This window comes from Ambystoma mexicanum, chromosome 3q, assembly GCF_040938575.1.
Source record: "Ambystoma mexicanum isolate Mex_15411 chromosome 3q, UKY_AmexF1_1, whole genome shotgun sequence".
In the NCBI taxonomy this organism is placed as follows: domain Eukaryota; kingdom Metazoa; phylum Chordata; class Amphibia; order Caudata; family Ambystomatidae; genus Ambystoma; species Ambystoma mexicanum.
The window spans coordinates 572176308-572195432 of record NC_090926.1 but is presented as its reverse complement, the minus strand read 5'-3'; the positions used below and the strand labels follow the sequence as shown (position 1 = coordinate 572195432).

General features: G+C 52.1%; 1 protein-coding gene across 2 annotated transcripts in view; it reads left to right on the top strand.

The window, feature by feature from the left end:
* The window catches only part of LOC138582748 (stress-70 protein, mitochondrial), a 1916616-nt gene that overhangs the window by 1789767 nt on the left and 107724 nt on the right, over window positions 1-19125 (top strand). For both annotated transcript variants that reach the window (XM_069654348.1, XM_069654347.1), the window contains one exon: window positions 14496-14636. In XM_069654348.1, the coding sequence (XP_069510449.1) occupies window positions 14496-14636 (141 nt within the window). The remainder of the gene's footprint in view (window positions 1-14495; window positions 14637-19125) is intronic.

Genomic DNA, 19125 nt, shown 5'->3' with positions numbered 1-19125 from the left:
GTCCCCGTGATTCCTCAAGTAATCAGGAGGTTGGGAAAGTTCAGGAAAACCATGATCCTAATTGCCCCAGACTGGGCCAGGAGGGCGTGGTACCCGGACCTTCTGGGCATGTCCATCTGCCCTCCAGTACGTCTTCCACAAAGAGAGGATCTTCTCTCGCAAGAGGAAGGTCGGGTTCTCCATCCAGAGATCAACACACTCAACCTTCATGCATGGTTTCTGAGAGGTTGAGATATAAGGATTGGGATCTTCCGGATGACGTAATGGAGATTTTGCTTTCGGCCAGGAGGCCAGCAACAAAATCCTTGTACCTGTGCCGTTGGAATAAGTTCAGTAACTGGTGCAAAGATAGGGATGTGGACTCTTTTCAATGTAGCACACCAATGGTGCTTTCTTTTCTATTACATCTAGCCAATCTGTGGATCCAGATCGGAACAATCAAAGGATATCTTGTTGGCTGTCCATTTTTAAGCACTCCTCGGAAGAGGTTTCTTACTTTAAAATACCATTAATAATACAGTTCCTGAAAGGACTTACAAATGTATATCCACCAATACCATTTCATGTTCCAACTTGGGATTTAAATTTAGTTCTTAAATTCCTAACATGTATACCATTTGAACCTCTGCACTCCTGTCCATTGAGGCTTTTAACACTAAAGACTGTTCTTCTTGTGGCATTAACATCAGCCCGCAGGGGTAGTGAACTACAGGCTCTCTCATGTTAACCTCCATACACCACATTTTACAAGGACAAGGTAGTTCTGAAAGTTAAACCATCTTTCTTACCGAAAGTAGTTTCCGACTTCCATTTGTCACAGAAAATTGTTTTACTAACATTCTATCCTCCTCCTCATTTGGGAAAAGAAGAGGAGAGATTACATAGGCTGGACCCCAAGAGGGCCCTCAGCTTTTACATTTCAAGAATGACAAAAGTACGTCAAGACGACCAACTCTTTGTGGCTTACACAGGTCGTAAATTGGGGTTAGCGGTGACAAAACAAACTATATCCCGCTGGATCATTCTAGCTATATTGGAATGCTACAGCTTAGCAGGAAAAGACCCACCGGATGGGCTACATGCTCACTCCACTAGGGTAATGGCTACTTCTGCGGCTTTGAAGAGGGGAGTCCCTGCAAAATATATTTGCTCGGCTGCAACATGGGTATCAATGCATACTTTTATCAAGCATTACTGTTTAGATGCCTCCTCCTCCAATGAGGTGCTATTTGCCAGAGCGGTACTTCACTCTGTCCATGATAACAAAAACTAGCACTCCCACCTCCAAATTAATCATTGCTATGGGAGTCTATCACAAGATGAGGAATACGTGGGAGGACACAATCCATTCTAAGAACAAGTTACTTACCAACTGTAACGTTCTTTCAACTGGATGTTCCTCCCACGTATTCCTCATCGACCCTCCCAGCCTACCCCGCAGTACAGTTTCTTTTCTTACAATTTACTCTCACGATAGGCATATCAGTCACAGCACACGCCTGGACGTTCCACGAGTATTTCCACGAAAAAACAGAACTGAAGCCAACGGGTGCGGCTCGAGCTACTGTCGTCGCGGTACGGAGCCCGTCGGGGGACACTTGACGCCACAACCTCGAGCACAGTGCCCTCTGCCCACATTTTTTTTCTGAAGCAGCAAAGCTGGCAATAACGAATTATCACAAGATGAGGAATATGTGGGAGGAACATCGAGTCGAACGAACGTTAGAGTTGGTAAGTAACTTGTTCATCCATTGTATGGCATCAGTTGAGAAGTGGGCTGCCAAAGTGAGGTGATTGCAGAGTATGTTGTGGTCGACTGAGTCGAAGGCCACTGATAAGTCGAGTAGGAGGAGTGCTGGTTTGCCGTTGTCTTTAAATGCGTCCATTTGTATTTTTAGATCCAACAAGGCTGTTTCAGTACCATATCCTGGTCGGAAGCCTGATTGGGGGAGGCCTAGGAGGTTGTTGGTTTCTAGGTGTTTTTGGATTTGCAGATAGGCTGCTCGATCCAGTCTTTTGAGGAGGAATGGGACCGTTGTTTTTGGCGGCAGTTAGTCAGAACGTTGGAGTCTAGGGTAGGTTTCTTTAGTAGTGGAAGAACCCAGGCGTCTTTGAGTTTGGTGGGGATGGTGTTTGTTTCAAAGGAGGCGTTGATTAATGTTGTGATATAGGGGGTGAGTTTGAATGCCCATTCTTTGATGAATGAAGCTGGGCATATGTCGCCTTGACATTTAGATGGTTTGAGACGTGATTATATTCAATACTTCGGTAGTTGAGACTGGAGCAAAGTCAAAGTGGGAATTACAAATTCTGTACTGAGTATATGGGGCTCTGAACAGGTTGGCTATGAGCAAGGTTCAACCTTTTTAGTTCAATTTTTGTTTGGAGCGAGGCAATTTTGCCAAGGAGAGCTTTTTGTATATCTGTGCACCAGGCAGTGTATTTATGGCATTATTCTTGGGGATGTACTGGTGACTCAGACTCACGTAGAAAAGTAAATAACTCTTTGGTGCCGTAGTTGGCTTTGGTGATTGTATCGTTGTAAGTGGAGCTTTTAGTTCATAGGATGTCTTTTTAGTCGTTTGTAGAGGTGCTGCTGAAGATGTCTTTGTTCAGTTCAGTGGGTGATTTTTTAAATAGGTATCTGCTGTTCTCTTAGAGCTAAGTAGGGTTTTGAGGTCTGGGGTATACCAGGCATTAAGGTGCGCTTGGGGTTTTGCAAATGTACGTATGAATGAGTACACTTTTTTGATTAGAGGGAATGGAGTTTGAGCCATTACAGATAATTGTGTAATTTTGGTTTTTAATGTATTGGTTCGTTTACCACTACTGAATATTTACAGTATATGAAAATAAATATATATTTTTGTGAATTTTGTTGAATTCTTGACTACCATCCTCCTAGTCTCGGTGCAGTTTCTATGTGTATACCTATTACAAACAGAAATTCTATTGCATACTGTCATGAAGCAGAGTGAGATCATAGACCAAACACTCTGGTTATAGTTTGTGATTTAAGGTTTATTGCGGGCAGAAAAAAGGTGAACCAAAACAAACTGGAGCCAGATATTGTTGGGAAGAATTCTCATTTCTTTGCTAATTCCCTTCAACCTTGGAGACCCCCAGCTCTTTTGCTGGACTTTAGGACTTTTTAATTTCAACCCTGGAGAGAGTGAGCTCTTTTTCTCTCCTCATGTATTTTGATCTAATTTGGATTGTGTGTTTCCTTTGTTTTTGGAGTCTGACAAACTCCATAGGTGTCTACTTTTTGTATGGTGACACACAGCACCTTCCTTTAGATTTCTCATAAGGTTTAAATACCTTTTCTTGGGTGAACTACAGTTCCCAAGAATAGCAAAGTGAAATTGACTTTACTTAACTTTTCTCTATGTAGGTCCAGCGCACCCCATTTTATGTGGAATGCTGGGGGGGTTACATAGTAGCCCCTTTTCCTACTTACTCATGTAACATTTTTTATGTTACCCTTACTACTTTAAATGGCTGGTGGCAGTGGTTTAATTTTCCTACCATTGTGCTTTTCTACCGCAGGCTGAACCCTCAGCTGCAGTATAGCACCCATGGGTGACCATTGTATCAAAATGGCCCTGTCTTCTTTTTTTGCCATTTCTTGTTTGTGAGGTCTTCCTTGGGTATTACTCTGTGCGCCAAACCAGGTTTGAGCCCTTTGTTCATTTTGCCTTTGGTGGGCTTCAGTATTGAAAGCCGCCTCTGGCTCCAGTGTGTCTGCAAAGGCAGCAAGTGAGGGAGGTGCCAGAAAACGTACCTGTCCTTTGTCTCCATGGAAACCTGAATGCACCCAGTCCAAAACATTATTTTTTTTCCCATGTGAAGGGTCTTCTAACCTCAACTATAGAGTCGCAGTGGTGACACACACTTTCCCGCTCTTGTGTGCACTGCTCTCTCATGCACTGCCTGTGCTGCTCCCCTTCTTGTGCCTGTGTTGCTCCCCTTCTTATGCCTGTGTTGCTTCCCTTCTTGTGCCTGTGTTGCTCCCCTTCTTGTGCCTGTGTTGCTCCCCTTCTTGTGCCTGTGTTGCTCCCCTTCTTGTGCCTGTGTTGCTTCCCCTCTTATGCCTGTGTTGCTCCCCCTCTTTCGCCATGCTGCTCCCCCTCATTTGCCAAGCTGCTCCCTCTTTCGCCGTGCCACTCTTTTGCATGCTTCCACCACTCCAGTGCTCATCTCTTGCACTTGCCCCTCTTGCGCTTACCTCTCTTGCGCTCTCCCCTTGCGCTTGTCTCTCTTGCTCCTCTTTCATTCGCCTCTCTTGTGCTTGCCCCTCTCTTGTGTGCTTGCACTGGTGTTTTGTGCCTACCTCTCTTGCTCCTCCCTCTCTTGCACTTGGCTCTAGCACTTCCCTCCCTTTGCCAGTCGCTGCACTCCCTTGGCCGCTCTCTTGGGTGCACTTTGCTTTCCTTAAGGTGCAACTGTTTTCTTGCATGCGTGCACTACTCTCTTGTGCTTGCCTCTCTTGCCCTCGCTGTGTGCCCTGGCTGCTTTGGCTGCTCTGGCGCCTTTTCCCTGGCTGCTCTGGCGCCTTTTCCCTGGCTGCTCTGGCGCCTTTTCCCTGGCTGCTCTGGCGCCTTTTCCCTGGCTGCTCTGGCGCCCTTTCCCTGGCTGCTCTGGCGCCCTTTCCCTGGCTGCCTTTCCCTGGCTGCCTTTCCCTGGCTGCCTTTACCTGGCTGCCTTTACCTGGCTGCTCTGGCGCCCTTTCCCTGGCTGCTCTGGCGCCCTTTTCCTGGCCGCCCTGATGCCCTATCACTGCCCGCCCTGGCACCCTTTCCCTGGCTGCTCTGGTACCCTCTCCCTGGCCTGTCTGGTGTCCTTTCCCTCGGCGCCCTTGCTGCCCTTGCCTCGATGGTGCTTTCCCTGGCTACCCTTGACTTGGGTGTCCGTGTCACTCTTGCAGCCGGGCCCTCTCACGGCTCTTGCCCTCTCGCTGCCCTTGCCCATTCAATGCCCTTGACCCTTCCACCGCCTTTGCCCTTTCGCCGCCCTTGCCCTCTCACCACCCTTGCCCATTCAATGCCCTTTCACTGCCCTTGACCTTTCTACTGCCTTTGCCCTTTCGCTGCCCTTGCCCTCTCGCTGCCCTTGCCCATTGCTCTTGACAACCTTTCCTGCCCTTGCCCTCTTTCCATCCTTTCCCTCTGGCTGCCCTTGCTCTCACCGTCGTATCTCTTGCCTCCCTTGCCCACTCGCCACCCTCGTTGCTCTCGCCATGCATGCCCTCACCCTCACTACTCTTGATGCCTTTTACCTTGCCATAACTCTCCTTGCTGTTTTTACCCTTGCTCTAGCCCTCACCGCTCTTGCTGTCCTTGCCCTCACTGCGCGTGCCATTATTGACAACACTGCTCTTGTCTTACCTTCTCTGCTTTTGCCCTTACGACCTGACTGCCCTTTCACCCTCGACAACCTTGCGTCCTCACCTCCCTTGCACCTTTGGGCCCTCGCTCCTGCCACCCTTGCCCCACCCTCACTCCCAGCACCTTTGCTCCCTTGCTCTCGACACCTTTGCGCCGGCCTTCCGCCCTTTCCCTTGCCAATCTTGCTTCCCTTTCCCTTGCCTTTACTGCTCTTGCCACCCTTTCTGTTGCCCTTCCCCTCACTTGTCTTACCCTTGCCACCCTTACCCTCACTGTTCTTGTTGTCCTTTCTTGCCCTTATCTGCTTGTCATCTCACTGCCCTTGCCCTCCCTTACCACCCTTGCCACCCTTACCCTCTCACCGGCCGCTCCCTTGCCCTCACTACTCTTTATGCCGTTTCCCTTTCCCTGGCACTCACTGCTCTTATTGTCCTGGCCCTCACCACTCTTGCCATCATTGCCCACACCACTCTTGTCCTCACTGCCCTTACCCTCTCAGCTTTTGCCCTTATCTGCTTGTCATCTCACTGCCCTTGCCCTCCCTTACCACCCTTGCCACCCTTACCCTCTCACCGGCCGCTCCCTTGCCCTCACTACTCTTTATGCCGTTTGCCTTTCCCTGGCACTCACTGCTCTTATTGTCCTGGCCCTCACCACTCTTGCCATCATTGCCCACACCACTCTTGTCCTCACTGCCCTTACCCTCTCAGCTTTTGCCCTTACCACCCTTGTGCCCTTGCAGCTCTTTCTCCCTCATCCCCTTGTCACCATTGTGCCCTTGCCACCTCTGCACCCTCCCCCTTACCATCACAGTGCCCTTGCCACCATTGTGCCTTTGCTGCACTTTCCACCATTGTGCACTCGCTGGCCCTGCACCCTCGCCTCCCTTGTCCCCACGCTGCCCTTGCGCCTTCACTGCCCCGGTACCCTTGCCACCCTTGCCCTCTCACCACCCCTGGCCCATGTCACTATTGCACCCTCGCCCCTCTTGCGCCCTCACCTCCTTTGTGCCCTCACCTCCTTTGTGCCCTTACCCGCTTGTCATATCACTGCGTTGCCCTTCCTTACCGCCCTTGCCACCCTTACTGTCTCACCAACCGCTCCCTTGCCCTCACTACTCTTGATGCCTTTCCCTTTCTCTGGCACTCACTGCTCTTGCGCCTTCACTGCCCCGGTACCCTTGCCCCCTCACCACCCATGGCCCATGTCACTATTGCACCCTCGACCCTCTTGCGCCCTCACCTCCTTTGTGCCCTTACCCGCCTGTCATTACTGCCTTGCCCTCCCTTACCACCCTTGCCACCCTTACCGTCTCACCAACCGCTCCCTTGCCCTCACTACTCTTGATGCCTTTCCCTTTCCCTGGCACTCACTGCTCTTGCTGTCCTGGCCCTCACCACTCTTGCCATCATTGCCCACACCACTCTTGCCCTCACTGCCCTTACCCTCTCAGCTTTTGCCCTTACCGCCCTTGTGCCCCTGCAGCTCTTGCTCCCTCACCCCCTTACCACCTGTGTGCCCTTGCCACCACTGCACACTCCCCCTTACCATCACTGTGCCCTTGCCACTCTTGCCACCATTGCTCCCTTGCTGCACTTTCCACCATTTTGCACTCGCCGGCCCTGCGCCCTGGCCTCCCTTGTCTCCCTGCCTCCCTTGCGCCTTCACTGCCCTGGTATCCTTGCCGCCCCTCAACACCCATGGCCCTTTGCCACCATTGCACCGTCGCCCTCACTGTACCCTTGCTGCCCTTGCCCCCCTTGCGCCCTCGCCCCCCTGTGCTCTCGCCTCCCTTGTGCTATGGCCTCTCTTGTGATCTTGCCACCTTTGCGTCCTTGCCACCATTGCACACTTTCCCTTACCATCACTGTGCCCTTGCCACTCTTGCCACCATTGCTCCCTTGCTGCACTTTCCACCATTTTGCACTCGCCGGCCCTGCGCCCTTGCCTCCCTGCCTCCCTTGCGCCCACAATGCCCTTGCGCTTTCACTGCCCTGGTATCCTTGCCCCCTCACCACCCATGGCCCTTTGCCACCATTGCACCGTCGCCACCACTGTACCCTTGCTGCCCTTGCCCCCCTGCACCCTTGCCCCCCCCCCCTGTGCTCTGTCCTCCCTTGTGCTCTGGCCTCTCTTGTGCTCTTGCTACCTTTGCGCCCTTGCTCTTGCCACCTTTGCGCAAATGCTCTCGCCTCCCTTGGGCCCTTGCGTCCTTTGCACCCTTGCCACCTTTGCACCCCTGCTCTCGCCGCCACTGCGCCCTTGCTCTTGCTGCCTTTATACCGTTGCTCTCACCTCCCTTGTGCGCTATGGCCTCCCTTGTGCGCTCTGTCCTCCCTTGTGCGCGCTCTGTCCTCCCGTGTGTGCTCCTGCCTCCCTTGCTCACTCTCGCCTACCATGCTCTTGCCTCTCTTGTGCGCTCTTGCCTCTCTTGCGTGCTCTCGCATCCCTTGCGCCCTCTCGCCTCCCTTGCACGCTCTCGTTCCCTCTAGCTCCGCTTGCTCCCTCGCCTCCCATGCACCCTCACTCTTGCCAACCTTGCACTCACTCTCTTCATCCTTGCACTCTCCAATCTACACACACTCTTGCCACCCTTGTGCCCTCACCTCCCTTGCACACTCACCTCCCTTGCACTCGTGTGTGGTGCCGCCCCGTGAAGGGATACGCACGCGGCGGCGTGACGTTGCACGTCGCCGCGTGCGCCTTAAATAAACGGGGCGTTCCCGGCCGCGTCGGAGCGACCGGGGAGCCCGAAGCGTACAGACGTGTTGGTGTGTAGTCTGTGCGCCCATGGGCTCGCGGGCACGCAGCGGGGGCACCCAGAGACCCCCAACAGTGGCGACGAGTGTCGGATGCCCGGGCCCGGCGGTGAGCGCGATCCCGGACATAATTTTTCATTTCAAGTGAAGCATCCGTGGATGTTTCGCATCGCGCCGAGGCCGCGGACCACACGCGGCTGGCGGCCATTTTACCCACGAGGTGGATGATCTTCCAACAGCTCCGGTTTGGAGCAGGAAGGCCATCCAAGCCTAATTTTTGGAGTAACTGACTGCGGGCAGTACAACCTGCAGGCCCATGCCAGAATTTTGTCATTTTGGTGAATTTTCAGGCGGTGACGTCGTGTTGTAGCTGGAAGATGGACTGAGGTGGCTGGGCCTTCTCAGCCCATTCCTTTTGAAGCTCAATTTTTGGACACTCTCATCCACGGATCCTTGTCAGGAACCTCTTCAACCCCTTCATCATCATCACGTGGGGGATGACGCTCCAGCTTCTGCGGCCCACGTGGACATAAGGCGTCTTGAGGTACTCTCCGTCAACCCTTTCATCATCACGTGGGTGGTGGCAGTGTGGGGAGTGGTGCAAGTTGCGGCCCTCGGAATTGGAACAAGGGTGCCTGTGCGCTTGCGCCTAGGAGTGATCCTGGTGCCCTGGAGGGTGCGACTGCCACGGCTTCGGAGGATTCGCTGGATGAAGATCTAACAGACCTGTTCCAGCAGAAAACCCCACGCCCGACGACGTCTGGACTGCCTGCACAACCGGTGGGTGCCGCCCCCCCCTCCGATCCAACCACCACCCCTGGCCATGGCCCAAGCCAGAGCGCAAGCGGCCCTACAGCCAATTCCGGAGTTTGATGCTACGGGCCCCCCATCCAGCCTGGGGCCCCGATGGAGGAGATGGATTGGAAGGCTAGACATGTACTTTCGGGCCGCCCAGGTCACGGACGATGACAGCATGGTGGCCACGATGCTCTACTCCGCAGGAGTGACTGTGCAAGAGATCTTTGAATCGTTGACTCCAACGGGTAACTCATATGATCAGGCCAAAGCAGCCCTCCTGGCACATTTCGCCCCCCTTGCCAATGTCGACTTTGAAAGGTTCGTCATGCTGTCGGCCAAACAGAAGGAAGAGGAGACGCTTGACACCTTCTATGGCCGCCTGCGCCGCCTGTCACAAGGGTGTGCGTGGGGGGATGCGGAGGACATGATAAGGACCATGCTGATCCAGGCATGCTCGTCAGGCAAGCTGAGGCGACAAGTCCTAAGAGAGCCCGGACTCACGCTGGCCAGGATCCTGGAGCTCGGGAGGTGCCATGAGGTGGCGGAGGCTCGAGCCAACAAAATGGAGGCCGGTTCCCGCGCGGTGAAACCGGAGGAGGTGTGCGCCGTCTGGCGGGGCGGCAGAGGGGTGCGAAAACCCGGTACACCTCCCAGAGACAGAGCGGGGAGGCCGGTAGAGTCGTGCCAGAAATGCGGTTATGATCTCCCCCACCCATCGGAGTGCATGGCCAAAGGAAAGGTTTGTGGACGCTGTGGGGTGCCTGATCACTTCTCGAGGGTGTGCAGGGCGACTCTGCCGGTACTGATCCCGAGAGGACAGCCCCGTCTATGGGCCCCGCGGCAGTACCGCCCGCCGAAGGTAGCTCAGGTGGAACAGGCGGAACCAGAGGAGGCCCTGGCGGAAGAAGTGGAGGAGGAGGAGGACGAGGAGAACATCTTCTTCGTCTCCAGCATGGAGGTCCTCAAGGGAAGGAGCAGAAGACAGCCGAGGTGTGTCGTGGAGGTAAACTGCTCGCCAGTCCCAGTGCTAGTCGACACGGGAGCCTCTGTCAATGTCATGGCGAGAGGACATTATGCTGCGCTCAACCCAGCCCCGAGGCTGGCGACGCCAAGGGCCCGTATCTTCGCATTTGGTGGGCGGGAGCCCTTGCCACTCGATGGGGTATTCGTTGCCAAGGTGGAACACGACGGGTCGAAAATCAGAGCCCGCTTCTATGTGACTCCAGTGAGCAGCAACACCCTGCTCAGCTGTGCGGCAGCGGAGGCCCTTGGAATAGTCAGCTTCGCCTATTCAGTATACTTGGAGGACATCAACGACCTGTTAGACAAGTATGCTGACATCTTCAAAGGGATCGGGAGGATGAACGGCGACCCCGTGAGGCTCCACATCGACGAGTCGGTACAGCCCATAGCCCTGAAGCACAGGCGAATCCCATTTCATCTAAGGGACCAGGTGGACAGGGAACTCGATAACCTGGTGAACCTGGACGTAATTGAAAAGGTGGAGGGCCCCACACCCTGGGTATCCCCCATTGTCGTGGCGAGGAAACCGAAACAACCGGACTCCGTCCGAATCTGTGTGGACATGCGGTTGCCCAACAAGGCTATCAGGAGAGAACGACACCTGACCCCGACGATTGATGACATCATTGCGGAGGTGCAAGGGGCCCGTTTCTTCTCGAAGTTGGACTTACGGGCTGGGTATCACCAAGTTGTTCTCCACCCAGAGTCCCGTTATATAACGACTTTCACCACCCACAGGGGACTCTACAGGTACAAGCGTCTGAGCTTTGGAGTGTCGTCTGCAGCTGAGGTATTTCAGAACTTGATCCGAGGCGCTCTCGCAGACCTGGAGGGCGTCCTGAACATTAGCGACGACATTCTGGTCTTTGCGAGGACTGAACCAGACCACCTGAAACGCCTAGCCAGGACTCTCGAGAGGCTACAGTCGCTGGGGCTCACCCTCCACAAGGACAAGTGTGAGTTCCTCCGCCCGACCATTGAGTTTTTTGGTTTCATCTTCAAGGAGGGCGGGGTGTCTCCTGACCCCAAGAAGGTCCAAGACATCAAGGCGGCACGACCCCCTGAGTCCGCATCAGAGGTGCGGAGCTTCCTCGGAATGGTGACGTACTGCGGGCGTTTCATCAAGAATCTCGCCTCGAGGTCGGAACCTCTGAGGGCCCTGACGAAAAAGGACACCGTCTGGCAGTGGGGCCCGTTAGAACAAGCGGCATTCGAGGACATTAAAGGTGCCCTAACAGCAGAGGACACCGTGGCTTTCTTTGACCCCGCCTTGGCGTCGGAGATTGTGGTGGACGCCAGCCCGTTTGGCCTCGGGGCAGTCCTCACCCAGGTGAGCAGAGATGGGGGAATGAGGCCCGTGGCCTATGCGAGCAAGGCCCTCTCCGAGACCGAGCAGAGGTACTCACAGATTGAGCGAGAGGCCCTGGCGGTTCTGTGGGGGTGCCGGCATTTTCGGCTATATGTGCTGGGGAGACCCGTGACAGTGGTAACAGACCACAAACCACTGATTCCAATCATGGCCGGATCCTCCTCCAAACCACCAGCCAGGATCGAGCGATGGATGCTGGCCCTCCTGGAATATGGCGTCAACCTCATCTATAGGCCAGGGGCCAACAATGCGGCGGACTACCTGTCCAGGCATCCGGTGGGCAGGGATGGGCCCGCACAAGAGTCGTGTGCCGAGGAGGCCGATGATCACGTGAGCATGGTGGTCGAGAGTGCCACCCCCAATGCAATGCCGCTGCCCGAACTGGAGAGCGCAGCAGCCAATGACGAATGCTTCCGCATCCTGAGAAGCTCGATGCAATCGGGGTCCTGGAAGGCCGTGCTGGAGTTGGTGGCCGGGCGCACTCAAGAGGCCAAGGTGACCCTCGAGCAACTCTGGAAGGTGAGGGATGAACTGTCCTTCACGGAGTCGGGTCTGCTGCTGCGGGGTGATCGCCTGGTGGTGCCGGGCTCCAAGGTCCACGAGGTCATCAACCTGGCACACCAGGGACACCAAGGGGCCGCCAAAACGAAGGCGAGGTTGAGGCTGAAGGTGTGGTTCCCCGAGCTGGAGAGGAAGGTGGACGACTTCGTAGCGGCCTGCGTATGGTGCCAGGCGGCTTCCCCTGTACAACGGGAGCCCGAGATCGAGGTAATGCCACGGGGGACCCGCCCGTGGGAAGTCGTGCATGCGGACTTCGGATCCACAGCCGTGGGTACTCACTTCCTAGCCATCGTCGATGAGTACTCGCGATACCCGGAGGTGGAATTCGTTGAGTCGGTGGCATTTGAGCACGTGGTGGGCGCTGTGGAGAAAATCTTTGCCACCCATGGGTTCCCCGTGACCCTGTGCTCGGACAATGGATCCCCATTCCAGAGCGCGAGGTTCTCGGAATTTCTCGAGAGCTGTGGAGTGGCCCACCGAAAGGTGTCCCCATTGTGGCCCCGCGCGAACGGGGACGCAGAAAGGCTGATGAGGACGTTAAACAAGACTTTCCGGATAGCTCAGGGACAAGGCCAGCCTCTCCAGCGGGCGCTATACCAGTTCCTGAGAGTATACCGCACTACCCCACATGCTTCAACTGGGGTGGCCCCGGCTGAGGCTCTATTCCGCAGGTGCCCCCGAGGTCTCCTCCCGGAGGTGCAGGAGAAGGTACCCGGTGTAATAGACGACCAAAGGGTGGAAGCGGAGCGACTGGCAAGGACCCATCAGGAAAACCTACGGAGGGGTCTTCGTCCGCAGCGGCTGGAACCGGGCGACGAAGTGTTGATTAGGAATCGGCATCCCCATGGGAAACTCTCGCTTCCATATGAACCCGAGCCGCTGGACGTAGTGGCAGTGAAGGGGTCGATGGTGACGGCATCGGATGGGAAGTCGGCCGTCACCCGAAATGTGAGTTTCTTCAAGAAACTGGGGGACTCTCGGACTGAACTCCCGCCTGACCCAGATGAGACGGTTCCCCCGGACGATGACACCCCCCGGGGGGAATGCGTGGGGTCACCAGCACGAGACACTGGAGCGGCCGGGAGTCCGGCGACGGAGGTAGGTGGGAGGTACCCCCAGAGGGCTGGGCGAGGGAGACCTGCCTACCTCGGAGACTACGTGCTGGGGCCGATTGACTGTGTTCCGGAGTGAAGGGGATCCGGGAGGCTGTTAATAAAAGGGGGCCTGGGGTTTGTGAGTTCACAACTGACAGTGTGTGCAGTGACATGTTTGATGTGTTTGTTTGTTGTTGTTCCTCCCGGGAAAAAGGAGGAGTGTGGTGCCGCCCCGTGAAGGGATACGCACGCGGCGGCGTGACGTTGCACGTCGCCGCGTGCGCCTTAAATAAACGGGGCGTTCCCGGCCGCGTCGGAGCGACCGGGGAGCCCGAAGCGTACAGACGTGTTGGTGTGTAGTCTGTGCGCGCATGGGCTCGCGGGCACGCAGCGGGGGCACCCAGAGACCCCCAACATCGTGATACCATCACTATCGCTCCTGCCATATTGCGCCTCTCTCGCCGCTCTGCCACCCACCGCTCTTGCCCTCACCTCCCTTGTGCCCTAGTCTCCCTTACACCTTTGTCTCCCTTGTGCCCTCGCCTCCCTTCCGCCCTCACCTCCTTTGCCACCTCACCTCTTTTGCTCCCTCGCCTCCTTTATGCTCTTGCCTCCCTCGTGTCTTTGACACCCTTCCGCCCTCGCTTCCTCCACCCATGTGCCATCTCTCCCCCACACATGTGCCATCGTTCCCCTGCCCATGTGCCATTGCTTACCCACCATTGACCCATGGCTCTCCACGCCCTTGCGCCATGGCTTTCCACGCCCTTGCGCCATGGCTCTCCACGCCCTTGCGCCATGGATCTCCACGCCCTTGCGCCATCGATCTCCACGCCCTTACGCCATCGCTGCCCATGCGCCCTCGCGCCCACCACTTTTGCACCCTGGCTCCCACCATCATTACACAGTCGCTCTCGCTGCCCTTTCTCTTGCCCTCATTGCTCCAGACACATTTTCTGTTGCCCAGGGGCGTTGCTAGGGGGGGGGCTAAGGGGGCTATAGCCCCTGATCTTTTGGTTGTAGCCCCGGATAGAATCTCAGGAGCTACAGCCAAAAGACTAGCTAGCCCCCAGTCCCAACAGTTCTCACATCAGCTTAGCCCCGGGTCTCTTCCAGACCTAGCAACTCCCCTGCGTGTTGCCCTTGCGCTCAGTTCTATTAGAACTTTGTTTCCCTCCCCCTCACCGCTCTTGCTACCTTTGCCCTTGCTGTTTTGCTCTTGCCCTCGCTGCATCACGTGCTCACCGCTCCTGCTCTCGCCCCCTTGCCACCCTTGCTTCTCGCGTTCTTACCCTCTTGTGTGCACCACTCCCTTGCCCATGCACATCACTCTTGTTTTCTCACTTTATATTGATAATAGGATGACAAGACCAGGATGTCCGACAGGTGTATGGAGCTCTGTTCTGGATTTGTAAAGATAAAAGCACAATCTGCCACAATTGCAAATGTTGACTATAGTTTGTGTGCATAACTGCATTGTGATCATGTGTGTTCATTTCAATAGTGCAACAAGCTGAAGGAGGAGATTGCTAAAATGAAAGACCTATTGTCTCGTAAAGATGCAGAAACTGGTGACAACATTAGGCAAGCTGCATCCAGCCTTCAACAAGCATCACTAAAGCTCTTTGAAATGGCGTATAGAAAGGTATGGTTCTTAATTGGCACTGACCTTGTCAAATGCATAATCCTACGCCTCCAATTACCCTTATTCAATATCGCAGCTGGTGGATTTTGGCACAGAAATGTTGTTTATGGCACAGGGTGAACGTTTTGAACTGAAAAGCCTTGTAGTACAACTGATTTGTTTGTCTATCATTCTATTCTATTGATTAATCTGCAGCATACATATATGCATGGCTAATGTTGAGCAGTCGCAACAGCAAAACAAATATATACCCATAATAGAAAAAATAAATGGATACACCTAATGTTGACGACATTGTGGATTTTTACAAAAGGCTCAGTTAGAAATCTCCTTTTTGGAAATACCATGGCTAAAAGCAAACTTGTATGCTTGAAGTTTCACATGATAAATGGTGAAACCGTTCAGTTGTTTGAGTTGGAAAACAGGATGTTTTGCTAATATTTGTTTTTGCGTTGTCAGCAGGCATTTGTATATGACCAATCACATAAATGCATAATTCTGTAGCATAGGATCTTTCATAGATTTGCATGCTTTGACTATTCCACATCATCAGGCTGTGAATTCTTGATTACAGTTTTACAATAGCTGAAATAAAAATTGCATCACTGTGTGTGACCCGTTTCATAATTTGGGGCCCTTTGCCCCGAGTCAATGAGATGTTTAGGGCCAAATCTTTGTCCCTGGGGACCACCTTCAGATTCTTACAGTACTCTGTTCTGTGAAGTAATATGATCAAATCCTAACTTTACTCCACGTTTCCTTTATTTGTACTCCAACGAAGCAAATTCCTTAATCATTGGACCTTTTTCATGTACGGCTTTCATATTTGGGGGGGTTGATTCTGGGGCGCCAGGATGGTAGAGCTCTGTCAAAGATTCCTCCATGGTTTACTATTTTGCTTTAGTGAACAAAGATCCAGATGCTTCCAAGGCCAGGATGTTTCTTTCCACAGCCAGTACTTCATGAGGCCCAAAAAATGTCTACACTGAAGACGGGAAAAAGGTACTGTCTAGTGTGAGGGGTCAGTATAATGTGAGACAGACAACTGCTTGTGGACTTCTCAAAATATGGCATTTTATTAAAAAAAATATATGAAAACAAAACCTTGCTTGCCCTACTTTGCTGAGGAATTCCCTGCCTAGTCTAAAATCTAAGGAAACATTCTCTAGTATGGTATAACTGGCCCTCACACTAAACAACAAGCATACAAAGAAAATATATGGCAACACAGTATGATAAACAATATAAACACAATGTCTGAATGAACATTTCCTGTCCTGGGTAAGGTCCCTTCCCCAGGATTGAACATTAAACTCAATGTTCAGCAAGAGAAATGAAAGGTTTGAACTGGCTCTTGATAGTTCAAGTCCAAAGTAACAGTGTATCAAACACAGGTCCGGCGGTAACCATTCTTTGTTCCTGGATGAAAGATCCACTTCCAACTTTCAGAAAAGAAATAGCACCAATGGGAATCCTGGTCAAGAATATTTGTCTCTTTTTCCCGGCAGTTTGCTACAGTTCAGGTGTAATATCCCCACTGTCAACAACGCACAGTTCTTAATCAACAGTTGGGACTTTGCTAGTTACTGTATATGGGTATATTCGTCAGGATGTTTTCTTACTGTTAATGCTTCCACTTCCACAACCACATTTATACTGGTGGTACTATGAGAACAGTCACCATTGTCCCACAGTACGTTACTAGTTCAGACCACTTCAAGGTTATGTCTGCTGACTACTTAACATAATTCTACAGTTTCAGTACTACTACCACAGCTCAGTACTTTGAATTGTTGAACAGTCTTCCACGAGATACACTTTAGGCAAGGCACTCTTTATTTTAATGACTTTCCTTAAAAGGGGCAGCCTCTCTGCCTCTGTTGTCTCTATGCCAAAATAACAACCTGGTGCTGCCCATAAGACTCACTTCTCTCTGGCTTCCACAGTCTTTGGCATACAGGTTATGTCTACTTCAGAATATTTCTTTACAAGCAGTCAGTTCCCCTTCACCAGCTTTACTCATACCTTTCTGCCAGTTATGAGCCCAGGTAATTACCCAGAAGCCTTGGTGCCACTCTCTCAGCTTCAGGTAACACTTGCACACGTGTCTCTTAAGCCACTTGGTTGTTAATAGTTTCACAGAGCAGCAGGATGGCTCTTTAACACTTGGAAAGGCTGGTTTCACTATTAATCAGGGTTGCCGCTTAGCTTGGGTAATGCTTGCTCTCTTCAACAATTTATACTCTTTACTTTGTAGAAATGAAAGGAATGTCACTTCTAGATATATTATAAGATTCAGTCTTTCAAATGAAATCACAATTAGGCACACACAACCTCTCTTTAAGGTATATTTAAAAGTTTAAAGACGAATAGAGAATTGTATTCCTGTGTAAAGGCAAAGGATACTTCTGACATCTTTTGGGATTCATGCTTCACAATTAGGCACACACAACCTCTTTTTGATATAGTTTTCACACTTTATAAATTGTAACTTGTATTATGAAGGTTAGGTATTCGGTAATGGTTTAGACAGTGTTCCCTCTTCTTAATTAGGGACACGCGACCACTACGTTAGACAGCAACAGTTTTTAAATAGTTCAACAATGGATTTCAGCAACTTCTGCTCTCACGCCAGTATTAGGTCTTTCACGGTATACGTGAGTGCTACATTTTCATTGTTAACAAGACTTTGGATGCAACAAACAACTTTCTCGCATAAAGCCATACGCAAGTCAGTAAGGAGCTGGCTACTGTTACCGGCAAGGCTCGCACAAAGTGTTAGAACGCCATGCTTCACTCACTGGCTTCTTAGACACTTGCTTTGCGGATTGCACTGCTTTCTTGACTTTCACTCCAACTTCCACTGCTTCTAGCTCGCTGGGGACTGACACCCTTCTCCTGCATGGTTGTCTCCGGTCCAGCCACTTGATTTTTGAGTTTCTTTTTCTCCTGAGACCCTTGGTTTTCCTCTTGCTTCTTGCCTTAGTCTCCTGCTCATTTACAGCTCTGCAATCATGTCAACCAATCTCCCATGGGGAAAAGGTAGTCTTCTGCACGTCTTTCGCTGCGCAGCCTATGTACTTCAGATTTTGGGAGAACGGGACTCTCTCAGAACTTGCAGGTGAAATCTGCTGTTTACACGTTCCGGCGTCCCTCTTGTCCTCCCACATCTGTGGTTTGCAGCCTCGTGCTTCTTCTCTACTTCTACTGCTATAGCCTGCCTTTCAGCTTTCGTTCCAGCTCCTTCTACTCCTTCCTCTTGCCTGCACCGGAGGGGGCCTTTTATGCCTCCCAGGTTCCTTCAGGTGTGGGCTGTTGGGCTCAATCGCCCGACTACTGCAATGGCCACTAGGCTTACTTGCCTGGCTGTTACATCTATATGCCTCTTCTGCCCTCTTCCTCATCCCAATATTTCTGGGATTCTGGAATTTCTAGTACCTTTCAGTAAAATTAGTTCTTCTAACATTCAAGTTCTTTTTAAGGGCATGTTTAATTTCCCAGAACTCATTAATAGAAGGACTGTTAGAATTAGTTGTCATAGAGGAAGGTATTTTATTAAAGACTACATTTCCAGATTATTTTACATTGTACCCTCGGGAGTAAGAAGGGTGTTTGATTTGGGATACCCAAAAAAGAGCTTTCCTGTGGTAAGGCTTGTTCAGTTTTTATGAGAGTGGTGCCCACATTTCTAATTTTAATATAAGAATCAGGGACATTACAGCAACAATAAGCCATTATTTCTTTAGGTACATTGGGAAGAGTCTTCCTGTCAGAGGAAAAATACTGTGCCTTATCCCACAGAATCTCCTCACCACCCCGGTGCTTGGCGCCCCTCCAGGTGATCTCCCCCCCTGCACCCCCCCTGCGTGGTTGGGATCAGGAAGCGTCTGCCTTCCCCTGGCCACCTTGAAGGAGACTTTAGGCAGAGTTTCAGTGAGGGATCCGTAGGATTCTTCACACTAGACCCACGCCACATTGTGGAGGACTGTACATATGCAAAGGTTTTAATGTGAAGGCCTTCAAAGACAGGCATTGAAGGTTGTTGTGTTGGCTGAATGGGGGTACCTATCCTGCTTCGGAGGCCGAGTCCTCCAAGAATGCTTCAGCCGTGTGCTCAGAAGAAGAAACATCCTGAGGAGTCACAGAAGATCTCTCGGTCTGAGGAAAAAAAGGGCCACAGGACCCCTCTTCTGTGGGACTAAAATGCTTTGCCTGCACGATTGACTGGAGTGACGTCAGTACCAAAGGATAATTCTAATGGATTGTGTCCTCCCATGTATTCCTTATCTTTTGATATTTCCAAAATCCAGCTTAGCTGCTTCAGAATATTTTTTTTTTTAGAACGTCGATGCCTGTCATCTCGATGTCCCTCGGAGGCCTCCGTCTCGATGTCGACGTCACCAACGGTATATATAGCGTGTGCAGTGCCCGTTGGCTTCAGTTCCATTTTTCCGTGCTAATGCTTCGGATACGGTACGCTTCGTTCCTT